The following is a 27,450-nucleotide window of genomic DNA, read 5'->3' as shown; positions in this document are numbered from 1 at the left end:
AACCTCGCAAATCATTATTAACTCCTATATTTGCTGCTAAAAGTTAGATCATCTCATGTTTTCAAGTTTATGGTACAACGTTTCGTCAAAGGCGATTAAAGCGCTGCGGTATAATTGATGTTAATGATTGTTGCAGTTGTGATCAGTTCTTGGTATTTCACAATGAATATAACACTTTAGAAGTTGAAATGAAATAAGAAAAATGAGAAGTGTGTCTTTCATTTACCAATCACACATATATATATACAATGATTAGTCAAAATGTAACTGAACATTAATGTAGTCAAAGTGTAACTTAAGGGGGGAATTAGGAGGAGAATTAAGAGGATAATAAAGAGTGATTATATCTGTATTTATAACAAAAAATGAGAAGTGTGTCTTTCATTTACCAATCACACATATATATATACAATGATTAGTCAAAATGTAACTGAACATTAATGTAGTCAAAGTGTAACTTAAGGGGGGAATTAGGAGGAGAATTAAGAGGATAATAAAGAGTGATTATATCTGTATTTATAACACTCCCCCTCAGATATATATTATTATTTATTATACACAGTTAATAACATACTTCAGGATGATATTAAATAGATACTTCAGGACCTATAAACTGATACTACTGGATCAGTTGTACTGCCTCATTAAAAACCTTACTAAGAAAACCCAATGGGACAAAACTTAGTTAAGGGAAAAAGAGTACAGTGTGTATAATTCTCCCCCCAAATTCAACAAACATCTTTCAATCTACGGAGACCGATCTTGTGTGATAGTTGCTCGAAACTGTTTCTTGGTAAAGATTTTGTAAATAGGTCAGCTAAATTTTCACTTGACTTGATTTGGCAAACATCAATTTCCCCTTCTTTCTGCAAGTCATATGTTGAGAAGAATTTTGGTGAAATGTGCTTTGTTCGATCACCCTTGATGTAACCTTCTTTGATCTGAGCTATGCAAGCAGCATTGTCTTCATAAATAATCGTCGGCTCCTTCTTGATCTGTTCTAATCCACATGCTTCTTGTATGTGAGTAATCATTGATCTCAACCACACGCATTCTCGACCAGCTTCATATAGTGCAATTAGTTCGGCATGATTTGATGACGTTGCTGTAAGTGTTTGCTTAGTTGACTTCCAAGAAATTGCTCTGCCACCATATGTGAATACATAACCTGTTTGAGATTTTGCTTTATGTGGATCTGATAGATATCCAGCATCAGCATACCCAACAAGCTGGGACTTTTGATCTTTCTGGTAGAAAAGACCTAAGTCTTGTGTCCCGCAAATATATCGGAATATGTGTTTTATTCCATTCCAGTGTCTACGTGTTGGGTTTGAACTGTATCTCGCTAGTACATGCACCGAGAATGCAATATCAGGTCTCGTGTTATTTGCAAGATACATAAGAGCACCGATCGCACTTAAGTACGGTACTTCTGGACCAAGTACTTCTTCGCCTTCTTCTTGAGGGCGGTAAGGATCCTTTTGAGGATCTAGCGGTCGGACAACCATGGGTATGCTAAACGGATGAGCTTTGTCCATATTAAAACGTACTAACATCTTCTGGATGTAGTTTGACTGATGTATGAATGTACCGTTGTGCAAATGCTCGAACTGCAGGCCGAGACATAATTTTGTTGTGCCAAGGTCTTTCATCTCAAATTCTCTCTTTAATATATTAGCAGTTTTTTCTACCTCTTCAGGAGCTCCGATGATGTTTATATCGTCCACGTAGACTGCTATTATAGTGAATTTTGAGAGTGATCTTTTTATAAAAACACATGGACTGATTACATCAGACTTGTATCCTTCTTTTTCGAGATATTCACTAAGCCGATTGTACCACATACGACCAGATTGTTTAAGACCATATAAAGATCTTTTTAGCTTTATAGCACACATGTCTCGAGGTACCGATTTTAATGCTTCGGGCATTTTTAATCCTTTAGGGATTTTCATGTAGATGTCATTTTCTAGTTTCCCGTACAAGTATGCAGTGACGACATCCATAAGTCTCATTTGAAGTCCTTCTGAGATTGCAAGGCCAATTAGAAATCTAAGGGTTATCGCATCCACTACTGGGGAATACGTTTCCTCATAATCAACTCCTGGGATTTGGGAAAACCCTTGTGCTACAAGACGTGCCTTGTATCGTACAATCTCATTCTTTTCATTTCTTTTTATAGCAAACACCCGTTTATAACCTACTGGTTTGACGTCTATGGGTGTTCGGACTACAGGTCCAAAAACATTTCGTTTTTCAAGCGAATCTAACTCAGCCTTTACGGCCTCTTGCCATTTTGGCCAATCAATTCTATGCATGCACTCTTCTAGAGTTTTAGGTATGTAATCATTTTCATTGATTACATCTGTTGCTATAGCATATGCAAATATATCATTAACACGTGTTTCATTTCGGTTCCATATTGTACTATTTTGTACATAATTGATAGAGATCTCGTTTTCGTTTTCGTTTTCGTTTGGTACCAGTGCGTCTTCTGGATTTTCATTTTCCTCTGGAATTATATTTGTCTCTTCTGGGACATTTACCTCTTCTAGGGTTTCATTTACTAAGTTTTCACCAACTGATTTATTCTGCTCTTTTCGTTTACGTGGGTTCTTATCTTTGGAGCCTATTGGTCTCCCACGCTTTCTTTGTATGGTAATCGCTTCTGGGATTGCTTCAATTCGAGCAGGTGCATTTGATGCTGGTATATGTGACTTTGTCACCCTATTTGTGTCTGTGAATGCATCTGGTAATTCATTTGCGATTCTTTGCAAATGTATAAGCTTTTGGACTTCAGATTCACATTGACCACTTCGGGGGTCGAGATTTGATAATGATGATGCATTCCATGTTAACTCTTGTGTTACCAGTCTTTCTTTAGTCTTATCTCCCCCTAAGACTGGGAATACTGTCTCATTAAACTGACAGTCAGCAAAGCGTGCTGTAAACATGTCACCCGTTAATGGTTCTAAATATTTAATAATAGACGGGGAGTTAAAACCGATGTAAATGCCTAGTCTTCTTTGTGGTCCCATAATGGTACGTTGTGGTGGCGATATTGGTACATATACCGCACAACCAAATATTTTGAGGTGGGACAGATTTGGTTCTCTTCCGGAGACCAGTTGTAATGGGGAGTATTCATGATCGGAAGTTGGTCTTAATCGGATTAGTGCAGCAGCGTGTAAAATAGCATGTCCCCATGCAGAAGATGGCAATTTGCATCTCATCAGGAGAGGTCTAGCGATTATTTGTAATCGTTTAATTAATGATTCAGCTAAACCATTTTGTGTATGAACATGAGCTACTGGATGTTCAACCTTTATCCCAATCGACATACAATAATCGTTAAAAGCTTGGGATGTGAATTCTCCTGAATTATCCACTCGTATGGTTTTAGTTGGATTTTCAGGGAAATGAGCTCTCAACTGTATGATTTGCGCTAATAGTCGGGCAAACGCTACATTTCGGGTAGCTAAAAGACTCACGTGTGACCATCGCGATGAGGCATCAATTAAGACTAAGAAATAGCGAAATGGACCACAAGGAGGGTGTATAGGCCCAAAAATGTCCCCTTGGATTCTTTCCAAAAATGAGGGGTTTTCTTGTGTCAATTTAGTTGGTGAGGACCGAGTAATGAGTTTGCCTAGAGAGCATGCCGCACATAATAAATCTTTTGATTGTAAAACTTTTAAATTTTTAAGAGGGTGCCCATTTGCGTTCTTAATTATTCGCCTCATCATTATGTTACCTGGGTGACCTAGTCGGTCATGCCATATTGTGAATGTGTCTTTATCTAGTAACATATGGTTACTCACCACCATGTATGCTTCAATAGGAGTAATATTTGTATAGTATAATCCAGAGGATAAAGCTTTTAGCTTTTCTACAATGGTATCTTTGCCATTTTCATTTGAAGTAATTTGTAAGTATTCAATATTATTTTCGGATGTTGTTTTGAGGTGGTAACCATTTTGTCGAATACTTTTAAAACTAAGTAAATTTCGTCTTGATTTACTAGAGTATAATGCATCATTTATAATTAGTTTAGTACCCGATGGTAATATGATGCTTGCTCTTCCAGAGCCTTCAATAAGATCACACACACCGGAAATAGTACCCACAAGTGTCTCAGCAGGAGACAACTCAGAGAAAAATTTCTTATGTTTGATAATAGTGTTGGTGGTACCACTATCTACGAGACATTCATCACCAATGATAGCTTTATTGGAGCTTGTAAACATATTCCTCTGAATGGATGAATCTGAAATTAGAAAAAAAAAACTGAAGGTATGTTGGAAATAGTGGCGTCAAGGGCAGCAACCAGCCAAACACCAAACTTGAGAATGAGGGATCTTCAACAATCAAAGAATTATAGAGCAGAGGTGCTGATAACGTGAAATGAAATAAGAAAAATGAGAAGTGTGTCTTTCATTTACCAATCACACACATATATATACAATGATTAGTCAAAATGTAACTGAACATTAATGTAGTCAAAGTGTAACTTAAGGGGGGAATTAGGAGGAGAATTAAGAGGATAATAAAGAGTGATTATATCTGTATTTATAACAGAAATAACTATTTGGTTACACAACAATTTGTTTTTTTTTTTCAAGCCTTACTGATGTGTTTGCAGAAAAGATCTCTAAATCCTTTTATAATGAAAAGCAATCTCATTTAGGCCGGAGGGTGTGGGATAAAGCCCCTAGGGGCTTTATCGCGCCACGTCAGCGCTATCGGCGGTGAGGTGGCACGGTGGCGCCCTCCATATCCTCCGGCCTTATAATGGTTTTCCATAATTTTGTCAAGCACACTTTCATGATTACAACAACATACTAATTAAAGTAAGACAGTATGATATAGTGAGACTATGAACTAATGAAAACCTAAATTAACAAAATTAGTAGATATAAAGATCATGAGCCAATCTTATGGCTGAAATGATTTGTGGCTGCAACATAAAACTATTCAAATTGCTTACGATATCTTCGATTAGTTATCCTGATGAGCTTGTTTTAACTAAGAAGGAAATGGGTCATGCGGGGGTCACACAAGTTGAGTCATCCAATACCCGCTGCATCGCGCGGGCCAACCCACTAGTAAGAGAAAAGATAAAAATAATAAGTAAAAAATAAATGCTGTCATAAAAACCCATTTTTCTAGTAGGGGTCGTCTGTAGCTTTGATTTGCTCTTGACAACTATGGGTGGAACCATAGTCCTTTAATCCAACTGGCTTCTTACAATCTTAGCCTGGCCCAATGGTAGGATTGGCTTGGCCCATTTCCTTTGCAACCTCGTTATGTTTGTTTAGAGGCGCACAAAACACCCGGATGCGAATAGTAATAATTGGCTATTTTGGAACCGGACCCGTACCCTGCCCTACCCACCTAGGCACCTAGTATTAGTAAGCATAGATTTCAATGGAAAAAACTGTACCTAGAACTGGACCGATTTGTACCCATTTATACTTGGAAACGGGTTCTAGTTCCATACCCGAACCCAATTTTTTTCAGTTTCCGGTTCAATACCCGATTTGTAGCCGCTTGATTTCATACTCTACCTCAGTGGCGAAGCTTGAGATTTCCGACCCGGGTGGCGGAAGTCACCGGACCTAAAAATTCCTATAAAATCGAGGGGTCGAAAACGTATATACCCTAAAATTTCTATACGAAAACTACATACTCTCCACTACTGAGTAAAAGGTTCGGGGGGTCGGCCGCCCCCTCCCGCGCTAGTTAAGCTTCGCCCATGCTCTACCTGGAACCGGGTACACTGAGTTTGGGTTTTTTTTTGTTCAAGAACCGGAACCGTACCCAATTCTTCAAATACACGGTTTTTATCTACAATTCAATACCCAGAGTCAGGCATTAAAAATTAAAGATTTGGGCACCTCTATGTTTGTATTTATTTATTTATTTCTTTTATCATGGATCATCTCAACAATGAACGTAAAAAAATATAAGTTTTCTTAATTGAACTTGATAATAATATGTTTGCTTAAATAGTTTTAACTGAGGACCAAATCTGTGATTTTAGCAAACCACTGGAAAAAAAATGTAAATTATTTCAAAACTGATTTTTATAAAAAAAAAAACTTATATATATACACTCCGTATCATTCTGTTATTTGGTTCTTGTTTGCGGACTAGGGTTTCAATGGCAGAGGTTGTTCATGCAGATGTGCTTGAGCAGATATTAATATATTAGACGTAAAAGATCTGATCAGTTGCGTAAGAGTTTGTAAGTCATGGCACTCTTTTATCACAAGTCCTCGTTTCAGTAATCGTCATCTTACCCGTAGTTACAACGAAGATCACTACAACAATGAACTTGGCAGTAGAAGAGTACGTTTATCGCACCGTTATCATCGCAGTCTTGTTGGTTCTTCCAATGGCCTGGTATGCATTATCTCTTATTTAACTTGTAAAGTTTTAGTAGGCAATCCGTTGACTAGAGTGGTGAGACAACTCAAACTTCCCAAATGGATGACCCATTCACCACCGGTGTGTTCGGGTTTTGGTTATGATTCATCTAAAGATGATTACAAATTAATTGTAGGGGCCGAGAAACGCAAGAATCGAACACGTGTTCAAGTGAAGTATACATATTGTACTAAGATTGGTATCTTATGTAATGGTGCACTTCACTGGATTGTTAGAGATGAAAAGATGAATATGCTAATTATTGCTTATGATTTATCTAAAGAAGAATTTAAAGAAATCCCCCAACCTAAAGGTGAAGGATGTCTGTTTAGATTTTCTACGAGCTGCCTAGGAATTGTCAAAGAATGTCTGAGCATATTTGGATATACGTGTAAAGACGACGTATGGATTATGAAAAAGTACAATGTAAAACAGTCATGGGAACTGCTGCCGCGACATCATGAGTGGAAACGTAATATTATACACTACTTGAGCTTACCCAAGGATGAGAGTTTCTTCCATCATAACGTCGGATCATGGTTTTCCGAGCATTTGAGTGATCTCCAGTTTTTTATTGATGCCCCTATATTTGTGCAGAGCTTTGTATCTCCCTAACAAGAGATGGAAAATGTGTGTTGAAACTTAATGGTTCTTTTTAATTGGTACCAAATGTTTGCCATTCACTAACTTCCTTTTTTCTTTTATGTTTCAGTTAATGTGGGAGATCCAGTTTTAACCTGTTTTCTAAATTGTATATAAACTGTATGGTTTCCACCTAAAACCAGTTGACAATACCAATCTTTTATTAGAACTATGGGTTTGATCCTAGCTATGAATTGAATCTTAAGCTGTTAAGGGGCTATTTGGCAACATCTGAATGGTTAAGTGCTGAACCGGTAAGAGGTCTGAACCATTAAGTGCTGAACCAGTAAGAGGTCGGAATCATTAAAAGCCTATATAATGCTTAACCGTTCAGATGCAAATGTCCGACCAACTCAGATTAGTGGTCTTAACCATTCAGACTCTGTATAAATCTTAACCATTCAGAGTCAAATGTCTGAACCATTCAGACATCTACTTGTGAAACAAACAGTCTGAACCATTAAGTGCTGAACCAGTAAGAGGTGAGGTCTGAACCATTAAGAGCCTTATTAAGAGGTAAACAAACAGCCCCTAAGATTTTAATGTATATTTCTTGATATGTTGATTTGTATATGTTTATCTATTTTATGATACAAATCTCTTTTCACGGCGAACATGATATGAAGTTTTTATATACGATCTTATTACATAGGTAATTATTATGTTCTTTAGTATTTTATAATGTCATGTGCAGGGGCGAATATTATATATATTTTTTTTGCTTCCTAGTGTTAATTTTACGAACATCTGATGTGTGCTCCACGCTCTACTCACGTTCATATCGGAAGAAGCATGCATGCCTTTTGACTATTTCTTATTAACGTTTATTATCATTCCTATTTTTAATATTTTATATTTTCCTTGTTTTTAGTTTCCTTTACTTAAGGAAGAAAGTGGGGTTTCATCTTCCCCATCCCCATGATCTCCATAACTGTAGTGGTACCTTTCGTTGTAACCATATATATATATGGGATTTTCATTTATGAAAGGGATATGCAGAAAATTAGTCTCAATTATCTCTCTAAAATTCTATCAAGTTCCTTTTTATTTTCTTAAGCCAATCGACTATCGGTTGGAACCACATCAACATCCCTTCCACCCTAACTAAGAAGGTATTCAACAAACTGTGACAGTGGTGGAACTTACAACTGGTATGCAATCAACATATGATTTAACGAGGTTATGTTTATATAATCATTCATGATTGATTTTCAAAACTCAATTTACTAACTGTGCTATCAAACTCAATACTTGGTCGTGCTCATTGTTTAACTGCTTAGATTCGTAATTCCATTTAGTGTTAATCGTATGAATCACAAAAAATAAATCCAACTATAAGTTTTTCATTATGTTTCACAATCAATCAAAACATCTAACAACTCGTGAATATCTTAGGTTAACTGCGTTTTTAAATGACAATTAGGTTAACTGCGTTTTTAAATGACTTGCAGTGGCGGACATAAGGCTTACCGGGGGGCAACCTCCGCTACGGCTTGGCGAGGAAAAATTTGGAAAATTTAGTGTAAATTTTGGAAAAAATTGACGTTTTTTCGATTTCGTTACGGCTTATTTATAAAACGTTACGGCTTAGTTTCGTTTATGACTTGACCACGGTCATCAATATGCTCCTCACGAATAATTTTTGTCACGGTTTTACGTGCGCGCCATTCCAAACTCCCAATACTAGTTTAGGGTCACAAACTCACTACTTTAGAAAAAAAAACCCTTATTTTGATATTTAGCACCACCACAGCAAAAGATCTCCAAAGTAAAACCCGCTGCACAGACCCTTTTTATTAGGGATGCTAAACAGGTCGTGTTCGCGAGTTGGCGGGTTCAACCCGACCCGAACCCGAAAATTTTACAAGAACCCGAACCCGACCCGAACCCGAAAATCGTATCATACATATGAACCCGAACACGACCCGAAGTTTCATGGGTTGACCCGAACACGACCCGTTTAACCCGAATTTTTTATTTTTTTTCTGAAATTTATATATTAAAATTATAATGTACTTAAAAACACAAATGTATATAATAATATCATATTTAAATTATAAAATCTATATTAATTTCTCTTTTTAAGTTATTATCATAGCATAAAATACACACCCCATTTAATTTATAACATAAAAAATATTGTAAAAAATATAAAATAGTATAAATGTGTTAAACGGGTCAACCCGCCAACCCGACCAGGTTGACTCGAACCTGACCCGTTAACCTAAACGGGTTTGCGGGTTCAACCCAAAATTGACCCGAACCCGTTTAGACTGAACCTAAACCCGCAAATTTCGTATTAGGTTCGTGTCGGGTTTTCGGGTCGTGTCAGAAATTCGCACCCCTACTTTTTATATTAATTAATTATCGTCTCAAATTCCCCATGATTTCTTTTCCTCTGACTCTGATCGGACTGCTGAACCCTAGAAAAGAGTGTTTCTGATTCTGTTGATACTTTATCTTGTTAGATCAATGGAATCATCGTCCAAGTAAACTTCTTTTTTACGACTGTTGTGTATAGTTATTTATTTATGTGTTCAGTTTGAATAATATTGTAGGAAACAACGAGTGTTTGTGGGGAGTAGTTCATCGACCGAGGTGATCGAGATTGCTCCTACGTTGGTTGATCTTGATCAAACGTCGAATGTGAAGGCGAAGTGGAAACAAAAGCACTACTAGAAAAGTGCATAATTTCCTATCGAAATTTCCTACACAATTATTTTTGTCACAGATTCAAACACATTTGTGACAAATTTCCTACGATTTTTTTTTCCAAAATTCTATGTCAAATTTTTGACGCAACAATGACAGAAAATAAAAAAACCCTAATTAATTGACAGTTGCGTCACAGATCTGTTAGAAATAATCTACAAAAGGTTGATTATTAAATCATTTCCTACTCTTTGACAGCGTTGGAACACAAAAGGTTGGCTTAACAAGTCCAAGAATGGGTCAAAAAACCGTAGGAGCGCTGATAGTAGTGGCAAGTCATCGCGACACACGGGTGGATCAATAGGATATGCTGAGCGTCGTGCCCGTATGGTAAGCCTTACAAATATGGTAAAGTAAAATCAATTACTTATGATTATACTTATAAGTTATAATCATAAGTAATCTATTTTACTTTAACATAATTACATTTAGGGGCAATATCCTAACAAATATTGAAAATATCATATACATATATATATATATATATATAGAAAACCCTAAATATTGAAGAAACCCGGAAAACTCAAAGCTCCCGACTTTTTTTTTTTTGAAAAAAATAACACATGTAATATACATGTTTTTAAGAGTTTTGGGCCAAAAAAATCAAAAAAGCGCTGAAGGGTTTTTTTTTTAAAAAAAAAACAAATTTCAGCAACTTTCAGCATTTTTGTCTAACACATGTTAGGCAACCGGACATTGCTGAAATTTGTTTATTTTTTTTTTAAATCCCTTCGGCGTTTTTTTGTTTTTTTTGGCCCAAAACACTTTAAAACATGTATATTACATGTGTTATTTTTTTCAAAAAAAAAAAATGTCGGGAGGTTGGGTAAAAATGGGGGGAGATTTGAGTTTCCAGAGTTTCCTAAGAATTTAAGGGTTTTCTGTCTAGCATTCCCCTATATATATATATAGATATATATATATATATATATATATATATATATATATATATATATGGGGTCAATTGCATTATCCCCTTATAAAGTTCATTTATTGCATATTTACCCGACCTAAAAATAAAACTGCATATATCCCCTCTATTCTTGAAAAAAAAATTGCAATTTTACCCATTTTGATTTATTTTATTAGAAATTAAATATATATTGACTATTTTACCCTTATTTTAAGTAAAACTTTAAAATTTGCAAATTTATCAATTTTTTTGGCTTTTTAATTTTTCCCTGTACGCGAATGATCAGACATGGGCTTAACTATAAATCCTATTAACAAAGCACCAACCCCAATTGCTAGTCTAAAGATGATATATTTAGTATTTATTGAGCACCCGTCACTAGTTTTTTATAAAGATTATTCTTTCCAGTGTAGCTTATCATACCACAAATAACAAGAACTTGATGATACGGATCTTTACAATTGCTTATATTGTCGTAACTCGTAACTGAAAAATATATATTATAGGCAACTGGCACATAACACTGACTTTAATATTGCAAAATTCATTATATTTTTCAAGAATAAAAAAATATTATACCGAATTTAAAATATGTATCGATAAAAGGTTATTCTACCTGCACGGAACGTTGACTAGAACAGAGCCACTACCACCTGAATGCTGACTGGAACGTCGGCTGGAACTGAACAAAGGTTAGGGTTTTTTTTCTCTGAAAGGGCGATTTTGGTATTATTTGAAATATAATTAAGGGAGGGGATATATGCAATTGTTTGTTTGGGTTGGGTAAATATGCAATATAGAACCCATATATGGGGATATATGCAATTGTTTGTTTGGGTTGGGTAAATATGCAATATAGAACCCATATAGGGGGATATATGCAACTCTCCCATATATTTATGATATTGTCAAAACGCAACGATACGCAGCCGGTCTGCAGGCATGTTCGCAGCCGCAGCCGGTCTGCTGGCATGTTTGCAACGGTCTGCCGGCATGTTCGCAGCTGTCTGTTGGCATGTTCACAGCCGTCTGGTGGCATGTTCGCAGCCGTCTGCTGGCATGTTCGGAACCGAGTTTTTAATTAATTTTTTTTGACAGATTAATATCCTTTCTTTTTCGGTTCGAGATCAACTAGCAGCTTTTAATTATTATTATTATTTTTTTTTTGACATATTACATGCCTGATCCTTGAGAGATATCACACAAATGAGTTTTTTTTCTTTCTTTAACAAGCAAACTACCAGCTTTTAATTATTTTATTTCAATTCCTTCAACAACTATCACAGCAACAATCTGCAATTTTGATTTAGAAGTGTGTATTGAACTTCTTTTTTTTAACTTCTTTTTTATTTGGCTATATTAAGATGTATTTTTGAAAGGGTAGAAACGTCTTTAAAATAAAATTTAATAAAATTGGGTATATATGATATTTACAATGTTTGTAAGAGTATATATGAAATGAATCCTTACATTTATTCCACTCTAGTTTTTTAGAAAAGGAAAATGAATGAGGAACCCAATTTTAAACGAATCTTTTTGGACACCCACCTCACTAAAGAATGCAAGCAAAAAATGTGGGACGGGGACATTGACATATATAACTTGGAGGAATTGAAGTTTTGTACGGAACGAGCCAAAAAAGTATATGTAAGTTATCTTTATTATTTGAGTAAATTCTTATTTTCGTCCCTTGTCCTTTAATTTATTCTCCACAGATTCATCTTCATTATGTGTTGTTTACTGTTGCAATTAACTCGTATTGTTATTATATGATGTTCATGTTTTGATAAATTGTAGGGGGGTTATTTGAGTGCGATGCGTGAGGTTTACGGGCCGAACTATAGCGAGTTTCCAGATGACCCTGAGGTGTGGGCACGTGTGGTCGGACAAGGTCGCGCGCGCCGGGTATACGGGATAGGTTCTTCGGATCTAGATTATTTGGTGACCGGGACATCTTCTTCTGTCGGGTCTGCACCATCTCAGGCAGAGTACCAACGGTCTCAAGAAGAGGTATCTTTATTACCGATTGATGTTACTAAAAGTTAAAAATGTTGGTTCTTGTCATATCATATTAAAAACAAACCGTATAAAACAGGATCCGACCATTAGAATTTATCGTATTAGAATGTATGCATGTGTTATTATCTTTCGAAATTAAACCAATAAATAAATTTTCTTTGCGTCAACTATATCTTTATAAAATGTAGTTACTAATTATAACTATATATATTTTAACAACGTTTTAGGTTCAAGTTATGCGAACTCAAATGGTAGATCTTGAAGTTCGGCTTCAACAACAACTTCAAGAATTTATGCAAAATTGGCGTCCTCCTTCTAGTTAGTTATAGTTTCTGATATCTTTTGGGAAATATGTTAAATTGTATTAGTTTACGGTTCAAACATATTTGAACTTGCGTTGCAACGCATGATTTTTGAATTTGTGTTATTGGAATTTCGATGAATTTTGTAAAACAGGTTCTTGGTATCAAAGATTATTCCTGCATTTTTTTGCTAGAAAAATGTAAATTTTAATTTTATTTTGCAATTTTTTTTTCTATTAGAAATTTAGGTCGTCGGAAAAGTGTCATAATAAAAAACCGACTTTGCATTTTTCTGTTGGAAATGTGTTACAACATAAAACAAACTTTTGTCGGAAAACAGCCAAAAAAATAGTAAATTTTTATTTTTAATTTCCCTTTATCTGTCGGAAATTTGTCACAAAATATAATGAGTTTCGTAGGAAATTTGTAACAACTGTTTTTTATTTTTCTGTCGGAAATTTGTCACGAATAATGCTTTTGTCGGAAATTTGTAACACAACTATTTTTATATTTCTGTCGGAAATTTGTCACGAATAATGCTTTTGTCGGAAATTTGTAACAACTATTTTTATTTTTCTGTCGGAAATTTGTCACGAATAATGCTGAATGAAATTTTTTAATTTTTTTTTGGTCGGAAATGTGTAGCTAAAAAATTCCGAAAATATAATAATTAATATTTATCATAAATAATATATTAAAAATAACTATGAATTGTTGTAGGAGATCTGTAGCATTTTGTGACACAGCGATTTTGTAGGAAATGGGTAGGAAGTTGCGTAGGAAATGCGTTGGAAACAGGTTTCCTACGAGGCATTTTCCTACATCATGTATTTGTCACAAATATGTGGGAAAGCTTGTTCTGTAACGCATTTCCTATGAAAACTGGTGTAAGAAGTTTCAGATTTTCTAGTAGTGAAGGAGGTGTATATATTAGATTATTATGAATGCTGGTTATATTTGATTGTTTATGGTGAATAATAACTGCATGTTATTCATATTGTTTCATAATCTTACAACTGAAAACCAAAAGTGGTGCATGAGGATATTTCAGATGCATGCATCATAGAAATAGGGATTTGATTGTATGTATATACTACATAAAGACGCTGTTCATTACAGAGCCAATAATAAGTAGAGAACTGCAAGAACCGTAAACAAACATCTATATAACTGTTATAAATAAGGCGGTTATTGTAAATATATAGAGGGGTGTTCGTTTCAGAACCGTTGAGAACCATGAGAGTTGCATAATATTATTGCTTTGAATGCATAAGCTTTATGTTGCATAGCTTGTGTTGAATCATTCCTCTATCTGCTATGATATGTTAAGTGGTAATTAATGACTTACTTTGTCAGGTTGCCTATCATGAAATAATTGACGTTGACATGGATGAAGACGACGATGATGTAGTAATCCTTGAAGGGAAGGTTGAATCTAATAAAGAAACCCAAGGTTAGTAGTAGTGCAACAAAATCAGACTCGAAGAAAGTCACGTCAAATAAGAAAGGGAAGGTACAATCTTTTTTTTCTAATTATGTTAGTTTTATGGTGCTTAATCTTATGAATGATTGAGTTTTCAGTTTTTGTCTATTTTAGGAGATTGCAGTAGATCCCGGTCATTCTCCCAAGGGCTTTAACCCAGGATCAAATAACTTTTTTGATTTAGATGACTATGTTTCTGACGATGAGTATGGTACAGATTTAGTCCCGACGAGAAAGAACAACCCTGCAATTCCATATGTAACTTCAAATGCACAACTGGAGGCGAGTGTGAGTCATCCGAACAGGATTGATCCAATGCCCACATCCACCATGTTTTCTTCAAGTAAAAAAAAGTAGTGTTGATGGTGAAGTAAAGAATAAGTATGAAAGTTTCAACAAGTTTGATACTGTCGTCGACCATTCAGATCATCATTATGCTGGACAGAGTTCAGCAATGACACAGGCAAGTTTGTTTGTGTAATTACTATATATTTTGTTACCTTTTTTGTTCACTTTTATTATTTATTTATTTCATTTACATGCATGTCACGCGTTTCAGCCACCCAAAAATTGGGCTAAAAAGATACAAAAAGAGTGGAAGATTCTTGAGAAAGACTTGCCTGGTATGCCTCACCAATTGAAACATTTGTTAATCCAATTAAAAATATTAATGAATGTATACTATATATTGTTCTGTGTGTTACAGACACAATATATGTTAGAGCTTATGAATCAAGGATGGATCTTTTAAGAGCTGTAATTATTGGAGCAGAGGGAACTCCGTACCATGATGGTCTTTTCCTCTTTGATGTGTGTTTTCCAAGCGACTATCCTAATAGCCCGCCTGTAAGTCATCATCTTGATTATAATGCATATAATTTTATAAATTCTTAGTGATGTTCTTTTTCTTTCCAGCTTGTGTATTACCACTCTGGCGGTCTTCACATTAATCCAAATCTGTACGATTCTGGTAAAGGTTGCTTGAGCCTTCTGAACACATGGCACGGGGCAAAGAAGGAGATGTGGAACCCGAGAAAATCGACCATGCTTCAAGTTCTGGTCTCGATACAGGGTTTGATTTTGAACATGAAGCCACTTTAACGAACCAGGGTATGAAGATTTATATGGGAACGAGTATGGAGAAAAATGTTCCTTACAATACAATGAGGATATCCTTATTTTATCGCTCAAAATGATGGTGTATACCATGAACAAACCACCCAAGGTAATATTATGATATTTTTTGTTTGTTTAATAAGGAGTTGCGGGTCTCTGTGGAAGCAACCTCTCTATCTCTTTGGATAGAGGTAAGGTGTGCCTCCATCCCACCCTCCCCAGTCCCTAACCAGTAGTTGTGCTAACGGGTGAGATGTTGTTGGAAGCAGTACTTTGAGGATTTGGTGATTGGGCATTTTCAGCATCGTGTACACGATATTTTAATGGCGTGTAAAACTTATATAGAAGGTGTGCAAGTGGGGTGTGTTGTTAAAGGAGGTGTACAAGATGTTGATGAGGGTAACAATAGCTGCTCACCCAAGTTCAAGCATGATTTGTGTTCATATATTAAGACACTTGTTGCTGCATTTAAAAAGATAGGAGCAAAAGAAGCCGAAGAGTTCCTTTCTTTAAGTGTCAAGGAAACTTCTTTGCCTGCTGCACCACGCCCAGTCTCACCATACTACTCTTATTATGGTTAATAGTCATGCAGTGTAATGTTCCCCGAGATTTATGGACGTAGTTTTTAAAAGACTTAGTTTTGCTATTCAAAAGGGGTAGCAGCGCAGCTTGTTGTCCGTTTACCAACTATCACGATGTAAATTCATAACTAGATATAAAAGTATGAACGAGATGACAAAACCTATAGCAATAAAAAAAACTGGTGAAAAAATATGTGAATGTGATTGGATTTAGGGGCTGTCTGGCAACATCTGAATAGTTAAGTGATGAACCAGTAAGAGGTCAAACCATTTAGTGTTGAACCAGTAAGAGGTCTGAACCATTAAGAGCTTATATAATGTTTAATCGTTCAGAGGCAAATGTCTGGCCAATTCAGATTTGAGGTCTTAACCATTCAGACTTTGTATAAATCTTAACTATTCAGAGGCAAATGTCTGAACTATTCAGACATCTGCTCGTGAAACAAACAATCTGGTCCATTAAGTGCTGAACCAGTATGAGGTCTGAACCATTAAGAGGTAAACAAACAGCCCCTTAGTAAACTTATTTGTTTTTCATGTTGAAACTTTGACTTGAGAGATATATCTATATTTTTGGGTAACTTTAACAATCTATCTCTTATATTAAAGCAAAATAATGTTGACTTTTTGACTTTGATGTGGCAATGCTCTTTGGCCAGAGAATTATATTTTTAGGCGCCATTCCTTTTCCTCATTTCTTAGCTCTTTTTGAAACCACCTACATTTGTTCTTCAATTTAGAAACCCTAATCAATTCTCAATCTTACCAAAATTATGAAATCATTTCCTTCTTCAATTTTATTTCAAATAAAAAACCCTAGATGTTACACAATCACCCACATTCTCTAATATTTGGATTCCTCTTGGCGTGTGTAGATTGTGGAATTTCTTCTTCAATAGGTAACTTTTTCAATTGAATCTGTCATATCTTTGAATTCTTTGTGTATTTTTATCTGTTAATCGACGACCAAGTCTTAATGATTGTCAGAAGAAGAACGATGGCGACAACCAGTGTTTCTTTGAATTCTAGCCACAGTCGGATTTATTTTACGAATGTATGTTTAGATTTTTTTCAAACGCTGCTCTGATTTCCTAATGTGTTTTTTGTTTCTCGAATTAGGTCGACAGTTTGCATGTGGTTTTGTTTTAGTGTAGGCGGAATGTGCTCTCAGTGGGAGTGTCTAAGGGATCCTTTTAAAACTCGATGTTGCCAATAGAAAAGAGGGAGAATCGATTCAGAGAATCCTACACTGTAAGTTTGTAACCATTCGGTTACCTCAGATTACAGATTTTGGTTGTTAGAGTTTAAATGTCTTTTCAACTTAATATGATTTACAATCTATTTGTTGACAAATTAGGTGATATTTGGGATTCGCTGAAGATTTCCGCTTCTTTTAGTCATACAATTTCATTCTTGATTTGTATTGTGTTCTTGATCTTAGTTTTTATTTTTTTTTATATTCATTTTGTCCATTAACATCCGACTTATTATTGTTGGTTTCAATCTAAATTAAATTATGCATTTAATTATTTCTTTGTATTTGACTTATGCACACAAGGTGGTCGATGAAATGTTTGTTTGAAAATTGCTTAATTAACTCTATATGAATTGAAATTTAGTATGAATAGTGATTTTCCAATCCATATGCAGGACAAGTATTCAATGCAGGTTAGCCCACGTTTGAGTTTTACACGGATAAGATGGACATGGATGAATTACTAGACGATGCATTTTTTCTCTTCTTCTTTGCTTCATTGATGTATGCTCAAAGTGTAACAACTGCCACTAAAATCCATAATTAGGATGATAATTAAGTAATAAGGAAACCCTAATTGAGAAACCCAAGTAATTCCGCATAAACCCTAAAATTTTCATAACAATCGGAATTAGGATCAGGGCCCCTAAAACTCAGAGGGGGTTAAACCCTAGTGACATTTATCTTCAAAACTTGCTGGAGAAGTAAAATTTTCGTTGATTAACAACTCATCCAAGCTACTGGGACACGAACCTACCCTACCCTAAATTGTTACCCGTCGCGACACGCGACAGGCCCAGGTCTCCCTGTCGCGACACGCGGGGGAGTCAAATTTTCAGTATATATAGAGGGGGTTGGGACTTGAATTCAGGTGTTCGTTCGACGTTAAAATTCATAATATACGTCGAGTTATAAGCAACACAGTCCAACACACACACACTAATTATCGAAACGCTGCCGCAATCAGGGTAATAACTCGATCGCTATTACGATTCAACGTCCGATCGATTATAACTATCCAACGATAGTCCGGGTGCTGCTCAATTGAGCTTGTACTTTGATTATTCGTCGTGATTTCGACTTGAATATTTGAGTGCTGTTCGAATTCGGACTATGCTCTGGTATTCGTTGTGAATCCGACTGAATTATCGAGTATTGCACTGATTAATCGTTGTGAGGGTTTAATCTCGTGAATTGACGTAACTGCTGTATTAGTTACTAACCTGTCTGTGTGTGCATTGTGTTAAACTAGGTGTAATCAAGGCTAATCAGTAGGCTTATATCTATTGCTCGTTAATCTGCAATGTGAGTCATTCTTCTTTTTAAATTGTTTTCTCACAGTTTGTGAGTAAGTATTACAATACCTCAAATTATTTTCAAGGTTATAATTACAGGGATTAAGTCTTTGTAATCACCAAATTACAGCTGGTATGTGGGGTATTGTGCACATTACTATTTTTATCACTCTATGTGAGTGAATATTACTCTATGTGAGTAATTATTACTCTGTGTGAGTACACCGTCACTATTAGGGCAACGAGACCCAATAGTGGTATGACCACAGTCACAGAAATGAATTGAGTGACAAATACCCATTCTTGATAATTGGTTGATAGAAACATTGTAATCGCTCTTAATACTGTAAATTTATAACTAACGGGTCGTTTTAGAAAATGGAATGATTCACTCAGTATTTCCCGCTGACAAAACCTTTTTCAAACATGTTTCAGGTGATCTGTGTGATCCAGGAAAAGTGCAGTAAAGCACTATCAAGCTCAGAGAAGTGGCTCAGTGTAAATAAACGAATAAAACATGTTTTGGAAAATAAAGATTTCTGTGTGAAATCAACTTATTGTAAATGATGGGATTTATCCCTTAAACTTTGTGTAACATATTAAACGAGCATTTTCCGGTGAAAAGATCCTGTTGTAAAAAGACTTCCGCTGTCGCATAAATTAAATACCACGGGTACCACTGAAATCTGCATCGCGGGCCCCGACTCCGTCCAGGGTGGGTCGGGGGCCGCGACAGAAAGGTGGTATCAGAGCTAATGGTTAAATTGAGCCACTGATCGAGCCACTGATTAAGCCTAAATTAAGTATTTTGTCCAAATGCTTAATTTTACTAATTATTATTCGGTGATTATATGTTGTATTAACTGGTTATTGTTAGTGACAGTATGGGTAAGCAAAAGCTGTCTGCTATCTACCACAAACTAGATGTGGCATCTTCTTCTAGAAACCCAGTAAACCTAGAAGAAGGAATCTTTGTCCGCAAAGCAAACTATGAGAATCCTCTTTCCCCAGAAAAAAGGGATTCGATACTTAAAAAGAGTCAGGAGAAAAAGAAACCCCGAACCAAGAGAGTTAGGTTTAACCCAGAAGTCCAAGAATTGGGTAATAGTACACCTTGGGAAGATAAAATAGACGAGAAATGGGAAGACATCCCGGTAGTATTAGAATACCCAGACGTTTTTCCAGAAGAATTACCTGGATTACCACCTGATAGAGAAGTAGAGTTTAGAATTCATTTAATTCCAGGTACTGCACCAATAGCCAAAGCACCATATAGATTAGCACCTACCGAAATGCTAGAATTGAAAAAGCAATTAGATGAATTATTAAGCAAAGGATTCATACAACCTAGTTCATCCCCTTGGGGTGCACCGGTACTGTTTGTGAAGAAGAAAGATGGATCGATGAGAATGTGTATCGATTATAGAGAGTTGAATAAGGTTACGATTAAGAATCGATACCCACTACCTAGGATTGATGATCTTTTTGATCAATTGCAAGGAGCTAGGTATTTCTCAAAGATAGATTTAAGATCTGGATATCATCAGTTGAAGGTACAAGAAGAAGACATACCTAAAACTGCTTTCAGAACTAGGTATGGTCATTATGAGTTTACAGTCATGCCCTTTGGATTAACGAATGCCCCAGCAGCATTCATGGACATGATGAATCGAATCTGTAAACCTTACTTGGATAAATTTGTGATCGTTTTCATCGACGATATACTTATTTACTCCAAAAGCCAAAAAGAACATTGTGAGCATTTACACGTTCTCTTAACTGTGTTAAGAAAAGAAAGGCTTTATGCCAAATTCTCGAAATGTGAATTTTGGCTGCAAGAAGTACAATTCTTAGGTCATATGGTAAATCACGAAGGTATCCATGTAGATCATGCTAAGATAGACGCAATTACGAAGTGGAAAGTTCCACAAACAGCTATGGAGATAAGAAGTTTTCTAGGCTTAGCTGGATACTATAGACGATTTATCAAAGATTTTTCTAAAATAGCCGTACCATTAACTAAGTTAACCTGTAAAGCCGCTAAGTTTGAATGGGGACCTAGACAAGAAGAAGCCTTTAAGATTTTAAAGCATAGATTGACGAATGCACCAATCTTAGCTTTACCCGAAGGAACAGAAGACTTTGAAGTATATTGTGATGCTTCAAAATTAGGATACGGATGTGTGTTAATGCAACGCAAGAAGGTAATTGCGTATGCTTCTAGGCAATTGAAAAAGCACGAAGAAAATTATACGACTCATGATTTAGAACTAGGAGCCATAATTTTTGCCCTTAAGATATGGAGACATTATCTGTATGGAAGTAAGTTTACTGTTTATACAGATCATAAAAGTTTAAGATATATATTTGGGCAAAAAGAGTTAAACATGAGGCAAAGAAGATGGATGGAGATGCTGAGCGATTACGACTGTGATATTCAATATCACGAAGGGAAGGCAAATGTAGTTGCAGATGCCTTAAGTCGTAAGTACCATGAGAAACAGAAACGAGTCCATGCTCTGAGGTTAAATCTACAAGTAGACTTAATGGCACAAATTAAAGAAGTTCAGAAAACAGCAATCCAAGACGATGCTGAAGGAATGAAAGGTTACCTAAAAGAATTAGAACAAGGAAATGATGGACTTTGGAAATTCCATAAGAAACGAATTTGGGTACCTAAGCAAGGAGAGTTAAGAAATAAGATTTTAGAAGAAGCTCATAAATCTAGGTATACCATACACCCAGGAAATAATAAAATGTACCAAGATTTAAGGAATAATTTCTGGTGGATAGGAATGAAAAAGGATATAGCCGAATACGTATCCAAGTGTTTAACTTGTTCACAAATTAAAGCTGAACATCAGAAACCTTCAGGACTACTACAACAGTTAGAAATGCCTGTATGGAAATGGGAACTCATAACAATGGATTTTGTTACTAAGTTACCCAAAACAAAAAGAGGGAATGATGCAATTTGGGTAATTGTAGACCGATTAACCAAATCAGCTCATTTCTTACCAATGAAAGAAACCTTTAGCATGGAAAGGTTAGCACAACTGTACGTGAACGAAGTAGTATCCCTACATGGAGTCCCACTCTCTATTGTATCGGATAGAGATAGTCGATTTACTTCTCATTTCTGGAAAAGTTTTCAGAAAGCAATGGGAACTCGACTAAATCTAAGTACTGCATATCATCCACAAACAGACGGACAGAGTGAAAGGACAATACAAACTTTAGAAGACATGCTCCGAGCATGTGTAATTGACTTTGGTGGAAATTGGGATAGCCAATTGCCATTAATTGAATTTTCCTATAACAATAGTTATCATTCAAGCATCGAAGCTGCACCATTTGAAGCACTGTACGGACGTAAGTGCAGAACTCCAGTATGTTGGGCAGAAATCGGAGAAAGTCAATTATCAGGTCCTGAAATAGTACAAGAAACTACTGACAAGATAACTCAGATCAAGGAAAGATTAAAAACGGCTCGAGATCGTCAGAAGAGCTATGCAGACAATCGTCGTAAGCCTTTAGAATTTCAAATAGGAGATAAAGTACTTTTAAAAGTCTCTCCTTGGAAAGGAGTAGTACGATTCGGAAAGAAAGGAAAGCTAAGTCCAAGATACGTTGGACCATTCCCAGTGATTCAACGAATAGGACCAGTTGCTTATCGTTTACAACTACCAGAAAAATTGGCTGGAGTACATGATGTATTTCATGTATCCAATCTCAAGAAATGTCTATCAGATGAGTCCCTGGTAGTACCTCTTCAAGATGTAGAGGTGAACGAAAAGTTAAAGTATATAGAGAAACCAATACAGATCGAAGATAGAAAAGTCAAATTTCTCAAACACAAACGACTAGTACTAGTAAAAGTCAAATGGGAATCCAAGAGAGGACCAGAATACACTTGGGAACTGGAATCGGAAATGAAGCGAAAATACCCTCATCTATTCCAGTAAATCTCGAGGACGAGATTTTTCTTAAAGGTGGGGAGGATGTAACAACTGCCACTAAAATCCATAATTAGGATGATAATTAAGTAATAAGGAAACCCTAATTGAGAAACCCAAGTAATTCCGCATAAACCCTAAAATTTTCATAACAATCGGAATTAGGATCAGGGCCCCTAAAACTCAGAGGGGGTTAAACCCTAGTGACATTTATCTTCAAAACTTGCTGGAGAAGTAAAATTTTCGTTGATTAACAACTCATCCAAGCTACTGGGACACGAACCTACCCTACCCTAAATTGTTACCCGTCGCGACACGCGACAGGCCCAGGTCTCCCTGTCGCGACACGCGGGGGAGTCAAATTTTCAGTATATATAGAGGGGGTTGGGACTTGAATTCAGGTGTTCGTTCGACGTTAAAATTCATAATATACGTCGAGTTATAAGCAACACAGTCCAACACACACACACTAATTATCGAAACGCTGCCGCAATCAGGGTAATAACTCGATCGCTATTACGATTCAACGTCCGATCGATTATAACTATCCAACGATAGTCCGGGTGCTGCTCAATTGAGCTTGTACTTTGATTATTCGTCGTGATTTCGACTTGAATATTTGAGTGCTGTTCGAATTCGGACTATGCTCTGGTATTCGTTGTGAATCCGACTGAATTATCGAGTATTGCACTGATTAATCGTTGTGAGGGTTTAATCTCGTGAATTGACGTAACTGCTGTATTAGTTACTAACCTGTCTGTGTGTGCATTGTGTTAAACTAGGTGTAATCAAGGCTAATCAGTAGGCTTATATCTATTGCTCGTTAATCTGCAATGTGAGTCATTCTTCTTTTTAAATTGTTTTCTCACAGTTTGTGAGTAAGTATTACAATACCTCAAATTATTTTCAAGGTTATAATTACAGGGATTAAGTCTTTGTAATCACCAAATTACAGCTGGTATGTGGGGTATTGTGCACATTACTATTTTTATCACTCTATGTGAGTGAATATTACTCTATGTGAGTAATTATTACTCTGTGTGAGTACACCGTCACTATTAGGGCAACGGGACCCAATAGTGGTATGACCACAGTCACAGAAATGAATTGAGTGACAAATACCCATTCTTGATAATTGGTTGATAGAAACATTGTAATCGCTCTTAATACTGTAAATTTATAACTAACGGGTCGTTTTAGAAAATGGAATGATTCACTCAGTATTTCCCGCTGACAAAACCTTTTTCAAACATGTTTCAGGTGATCTGTGTGATCCAGGAAAAGTGCAGTAAATCACTATCAAGCTCAGAGAAGTGGCTCAGTGTAAATAAACGAATAAAACATGTTTTGGAAAATAAAGATTTCTGTGTGAAATCAACTTATTGTAAATGATGGGATTTATCCCTTAAACTTTGTGTAACATATTAAACGAGCATTTTCCGGTGAAAAGATCCTGTTGTAAAAAGACTTCCGCTGTCGCATAAATTAAATACCACGGGTACCACTGAAATCTGCATCGCGGGCCCCGACTCCGTCCAGGGTGGGTCGGGGGCCGCGACAGAAAGGTGGTATCAGAGCTAATGGTTAAATTGAGCCACTGATCGAGCCACTAATTAAGCCTAAATTAAGTATTTTGTCCAAATGCTTAATTTTACTAATTATTATTCGGTGATTATATGTTGTATTAACTGGTTATTGTTAGTGACAGTATGGGTAAGCAAAAGCTGTCTGCTATCTACCACAAACTAGATGTGGCATCTTCTTCTAGAAACCCAGTAAACCTAGAAGAAGGAATCTTTGTCCGCAAAGCAAACTATGAGAATCCTCTTTCCCCAGAAAAAAGGGATTCGATACTTAAAAAGAGTCAGGAGAAAAAGAAACCCCGAACCAAGAGAGTTAGATTTAACCCAGAAGTCCAAGAATTGGGTAATAGTACACCTTGGGAAGATAAAATAGACGAGAAATGGGCAAATCTCTATATGCTAGCTACTGTAGCAGAAAATACTAATCTCTAAATATCCGATAAGTTGGGTCTAGTAAGAGAAATCACAATCCCGTAAATAAATAAAATCCCAGTGTGTTTATTTCAGTTATTTCTGTACAAAAAGTAATATGCAATAAAACTTCAGTGTTTGTTTGTTAAACTTTGTTCCAAAGTTTTAACATTGCATTTTGCATATATGCTATGCAACATGAATGAGATGTCGGAAGCCTTCCAGAATCTCAACTTATATCCAGTGCCTATCGAAGTCTCTCACGACTTTACTGGTTACATTGCTGACATAGAAGAACCTGTGGAATTCAAAGCTCCACCGCTGGAAAAAGCCAAACCTAAAAAGAAGAGAAGATATGTAGGGTGGAGGAAAGTACGCCGTAGGAAACCTGCCACTAGGAGACTCCCTAAAATAGAAAATCCTGTGATCATGAGCAAGGGAAAGGAAATAGAAACTGGAGAAAGTCCAAAACCACCCGAAAAGGAAATAGGAATAGATCTGAAACAAAAGGGAATAGAAATTGGCGAAAGCTCTAAACAATCTGAGGAATTCACGTTCCAAGACGAAATAGATCGTCTACTGGAAAATTGTGATGTTATAGAGCCTATCAATGATAATCTCTTCTCTTACCCGGCTACAGTTCAATTCCCACTAAACCTAGGACCAACTATTCCAGACCCACTAGTTCATACCAGACCATTAGGCCAAATGGAGGAATGGTGGACCAATGACTGGCAATTCCAAAACATAGTCAACAGTCCTTATAGCTTCCTTCCACAATTTGACCCAGAACCACTCCCAAATCCTCCCATGAGTAATGAAAACCTAGCTGAACTCCGTCAGTTCGGTGAAGAACTGATAGGTACAGGTAATAGGATCAGGGAAATGGGGGAGCATCTAACTTGGAAGTACGATGAGAGGGAGCATCGTTACTAGAACCGTCAGTTAAACCACAGAAAGCCGTATTGTATGATAGTAACTTAAAATTCTGTAAAATGGGCAATAAAACTCTGTAAAATACGGTGTGTATGGATGCATATACAATATACTAACAAAGTAAAAGTCGAGAAATCGACAATTTTGGTTATACTTGAATGTTGTGATAATCTATGTGCTTATCTATGTGAATTTTGTCATTGATAAGTTAGACACTAATAATTTTACCAATTAGCAGATGGAAAACGCTAATAATGAACCAATTAATGAAGTAAATCAATCTGAGCAAGAACAGGAAGATCAATATATAACTCGACAAGATATTGAGCACTTTATCGCCCAAGGGATAGCTCATGCTATTCCAGAAATTGTAGCTGTTGTTCAGAAACCTGCCGAACCACAATTAATTCCTAGTAAACGTATTCCAGAAGATAACGGCAGTAACAGCATAAATAGAGGCGGCAATCATGACGATCATGATCCGCAGCAGGCCCCACTCCCAAAAAAAATGAAAGCTGCAACGTCTGGTTGCACTTACAAAGAATTTCTTGCTTGCAAACCCGCTGAATTTGCAGGTAACGAAGGGGCAACTGCAACACTGCGTTGGTTAGAGAAAACCAAGGCAGTAATTGCAATAAGCAAATGTGCCAAAGAGGATCAAGTGATGTATGCATCAAATCTGTTCAAAGAAGGAGCACTCGAATGGTGGAACACGGTCCTCCAGGCAAAAGAAAGAAGGGTAGCCTATGCAATGAATTGGGAAGAATTTAAGAGTCTTGTTGAAAGAAAATTCTGTCCCGAATACGAGAAGGAACAAATGGCAAACAAGTTCCTAAGTCATCGTATGCTAGGAATAGATTGTCGGGGATATACTTCGACATTCTTTAAATACGCAAGGGTAGTGCCATCACTGGCTTCGCCAGAACCGGTACTTATCTCTCGTTACATCTGGGGGTTAATTAGTGAAATCCGAAACATCGTTAAAGCCGCGAGACCTCGTACTATTGACGATGCGGTAGAATTAGCTAATACCCTGACGGATGAATTGGTACGCACCAGAGAAGAAGATCGCAAGAAGGAATTAGCTCAAAAGATTACCCAGGGATTTCGTGGGGGTAATGCCAAGAAAAGAGGAACCGGGCAATCCTCATCATCTCCTTTCTGCAAAATTTGCAAAAAGAAGCATTATGGACAATGCAACATGGTTTGCAATTTTTGCAAAATGAAAGGACATCGGGAAGAAGACTGCAGGAAGAAAACAAAAGTTTGTTATAATTGCAGAGAAAGGGGACACTTTCAATTTGAATGTCCTAAGCTAGTTAAACCTGTAGTTAACCAAGCCAAACCAGCTGAAGGAACAACCAAGAGAAATGCGCGAGCATTCCAGCTGACCACTCAAGAGGCCGAACTCATCCCCGATGTGATAGCTGGTACGTTCTTAGTTCACAACGTATTTGCAAAAGTATTATTTGACTCTGGTGCGAACCAAAGTTTTATAAATACTTTATTTTGCCAAGATCTTAAGTTACCATTAACCACTCTTAGGCAAATCTTCACAGTAGAAACCGCAGAAGGAAATTCTGTGAAAATAGATAAAATCTGGCAAGAAGGAAAAATAGAATTATTAGGCCATAAGTTTTCTGCAAATTTGTTACCAATGAATTTAGCAGGATTCGATGTAGTATTAGGAATGGATTGGTTGATAGCCAACCATGCACGAATCCTATGTGACAAAAATGCTGTAGAAATTCAAACACCTACAGGAGAAGTAATTTTAATTACTGGAGATAGACCTCGAAAACCATTAAAATTCATCT

General features: G+C 36.4%; 1 protein-coding gene and 1 pseudogene across 1 annotated transcript; both read left to right on the top strand.

Moving 5' to 3' along the window:
- The first annotated feature begins 11,230 nt into the window (after positions 1 to 11,230).
- Positions 11,231 to 13,199, top strand: LOC110896444. Its single transcript, XM_022143786.2, has 4 exons — positions 11,231 to 11,388; positions 12,183 to 12,343; positions 12,494 to 12,706; positions 12,943 to 13,199. Exons 2-4 carry the CDS (start codon positions 12,200 to 12,202, stop codon positions 13,036 to 13,038), a joined length of 453 nt encoding a protein of 150 aa, XP_021999478.1. The 5' UTR covers positions 11,231 to 11,388; positions 12,183 to 12,199; the 3' UTR covers positions 13,039 to 13,199.
- Positions 13,200 to 13,800: 601 nt separating this feature from the next.
- On the top strand, positions 13,801 to 16,197 carry LOC110892530 (annotated as a pseudogene).
- The last annotated feature ends 11,253 nt before the right edge of the window (positions 16,198 to 27,450 follow it).

The sequence above is a fragment of the Helianthus annuus genome, chromosome 12 (assembly GCF_002127325.2).
Source record: "Helianthus annuus cultivar XRQ/B chromosome 12, HanXRQr2.0-SUNRISE, whole genome shotgun sequence".
NCBI lineage: Eukaryota > Viridiplantae > Streptophyta > Magnoliopsida > Asterales > Asteraceae > Helianthus > Helianthus annuus.
The sequence above is the reverse complement of the archived record's forward strand: the minus strand, read 5'-3'. Positions and strand labels throughout refer to the sequence as shown.

What these genes read in the sequence shown, in the direction of transcription:
- LOC110896444 (XM_022143786.2), top strand. Translation starts at nt 12,200, where the DNA reads ATGAATGAGGAACCCAATTTTAAACGAATCTTTTTGGACACCCACCTC. An exon ending in AACGAGCCAAAAAAGTATAT is followed by an intron (nt 12,344 to 12,493) that starts GTAAGTTATCTT and finishes GATAAATTGTAG; the next exon opens with GGGGGTTATTTGAGTGCGAT. An exon ending in ACCAACGGTCTCAAGAAGAG is followed by an intron (nt 12,707 to 12,942) that starts GTATCTTTATTA and finishes ACAACGTTTTAG; the next exon opens with GTTCAAGTTATGCGAACTCA.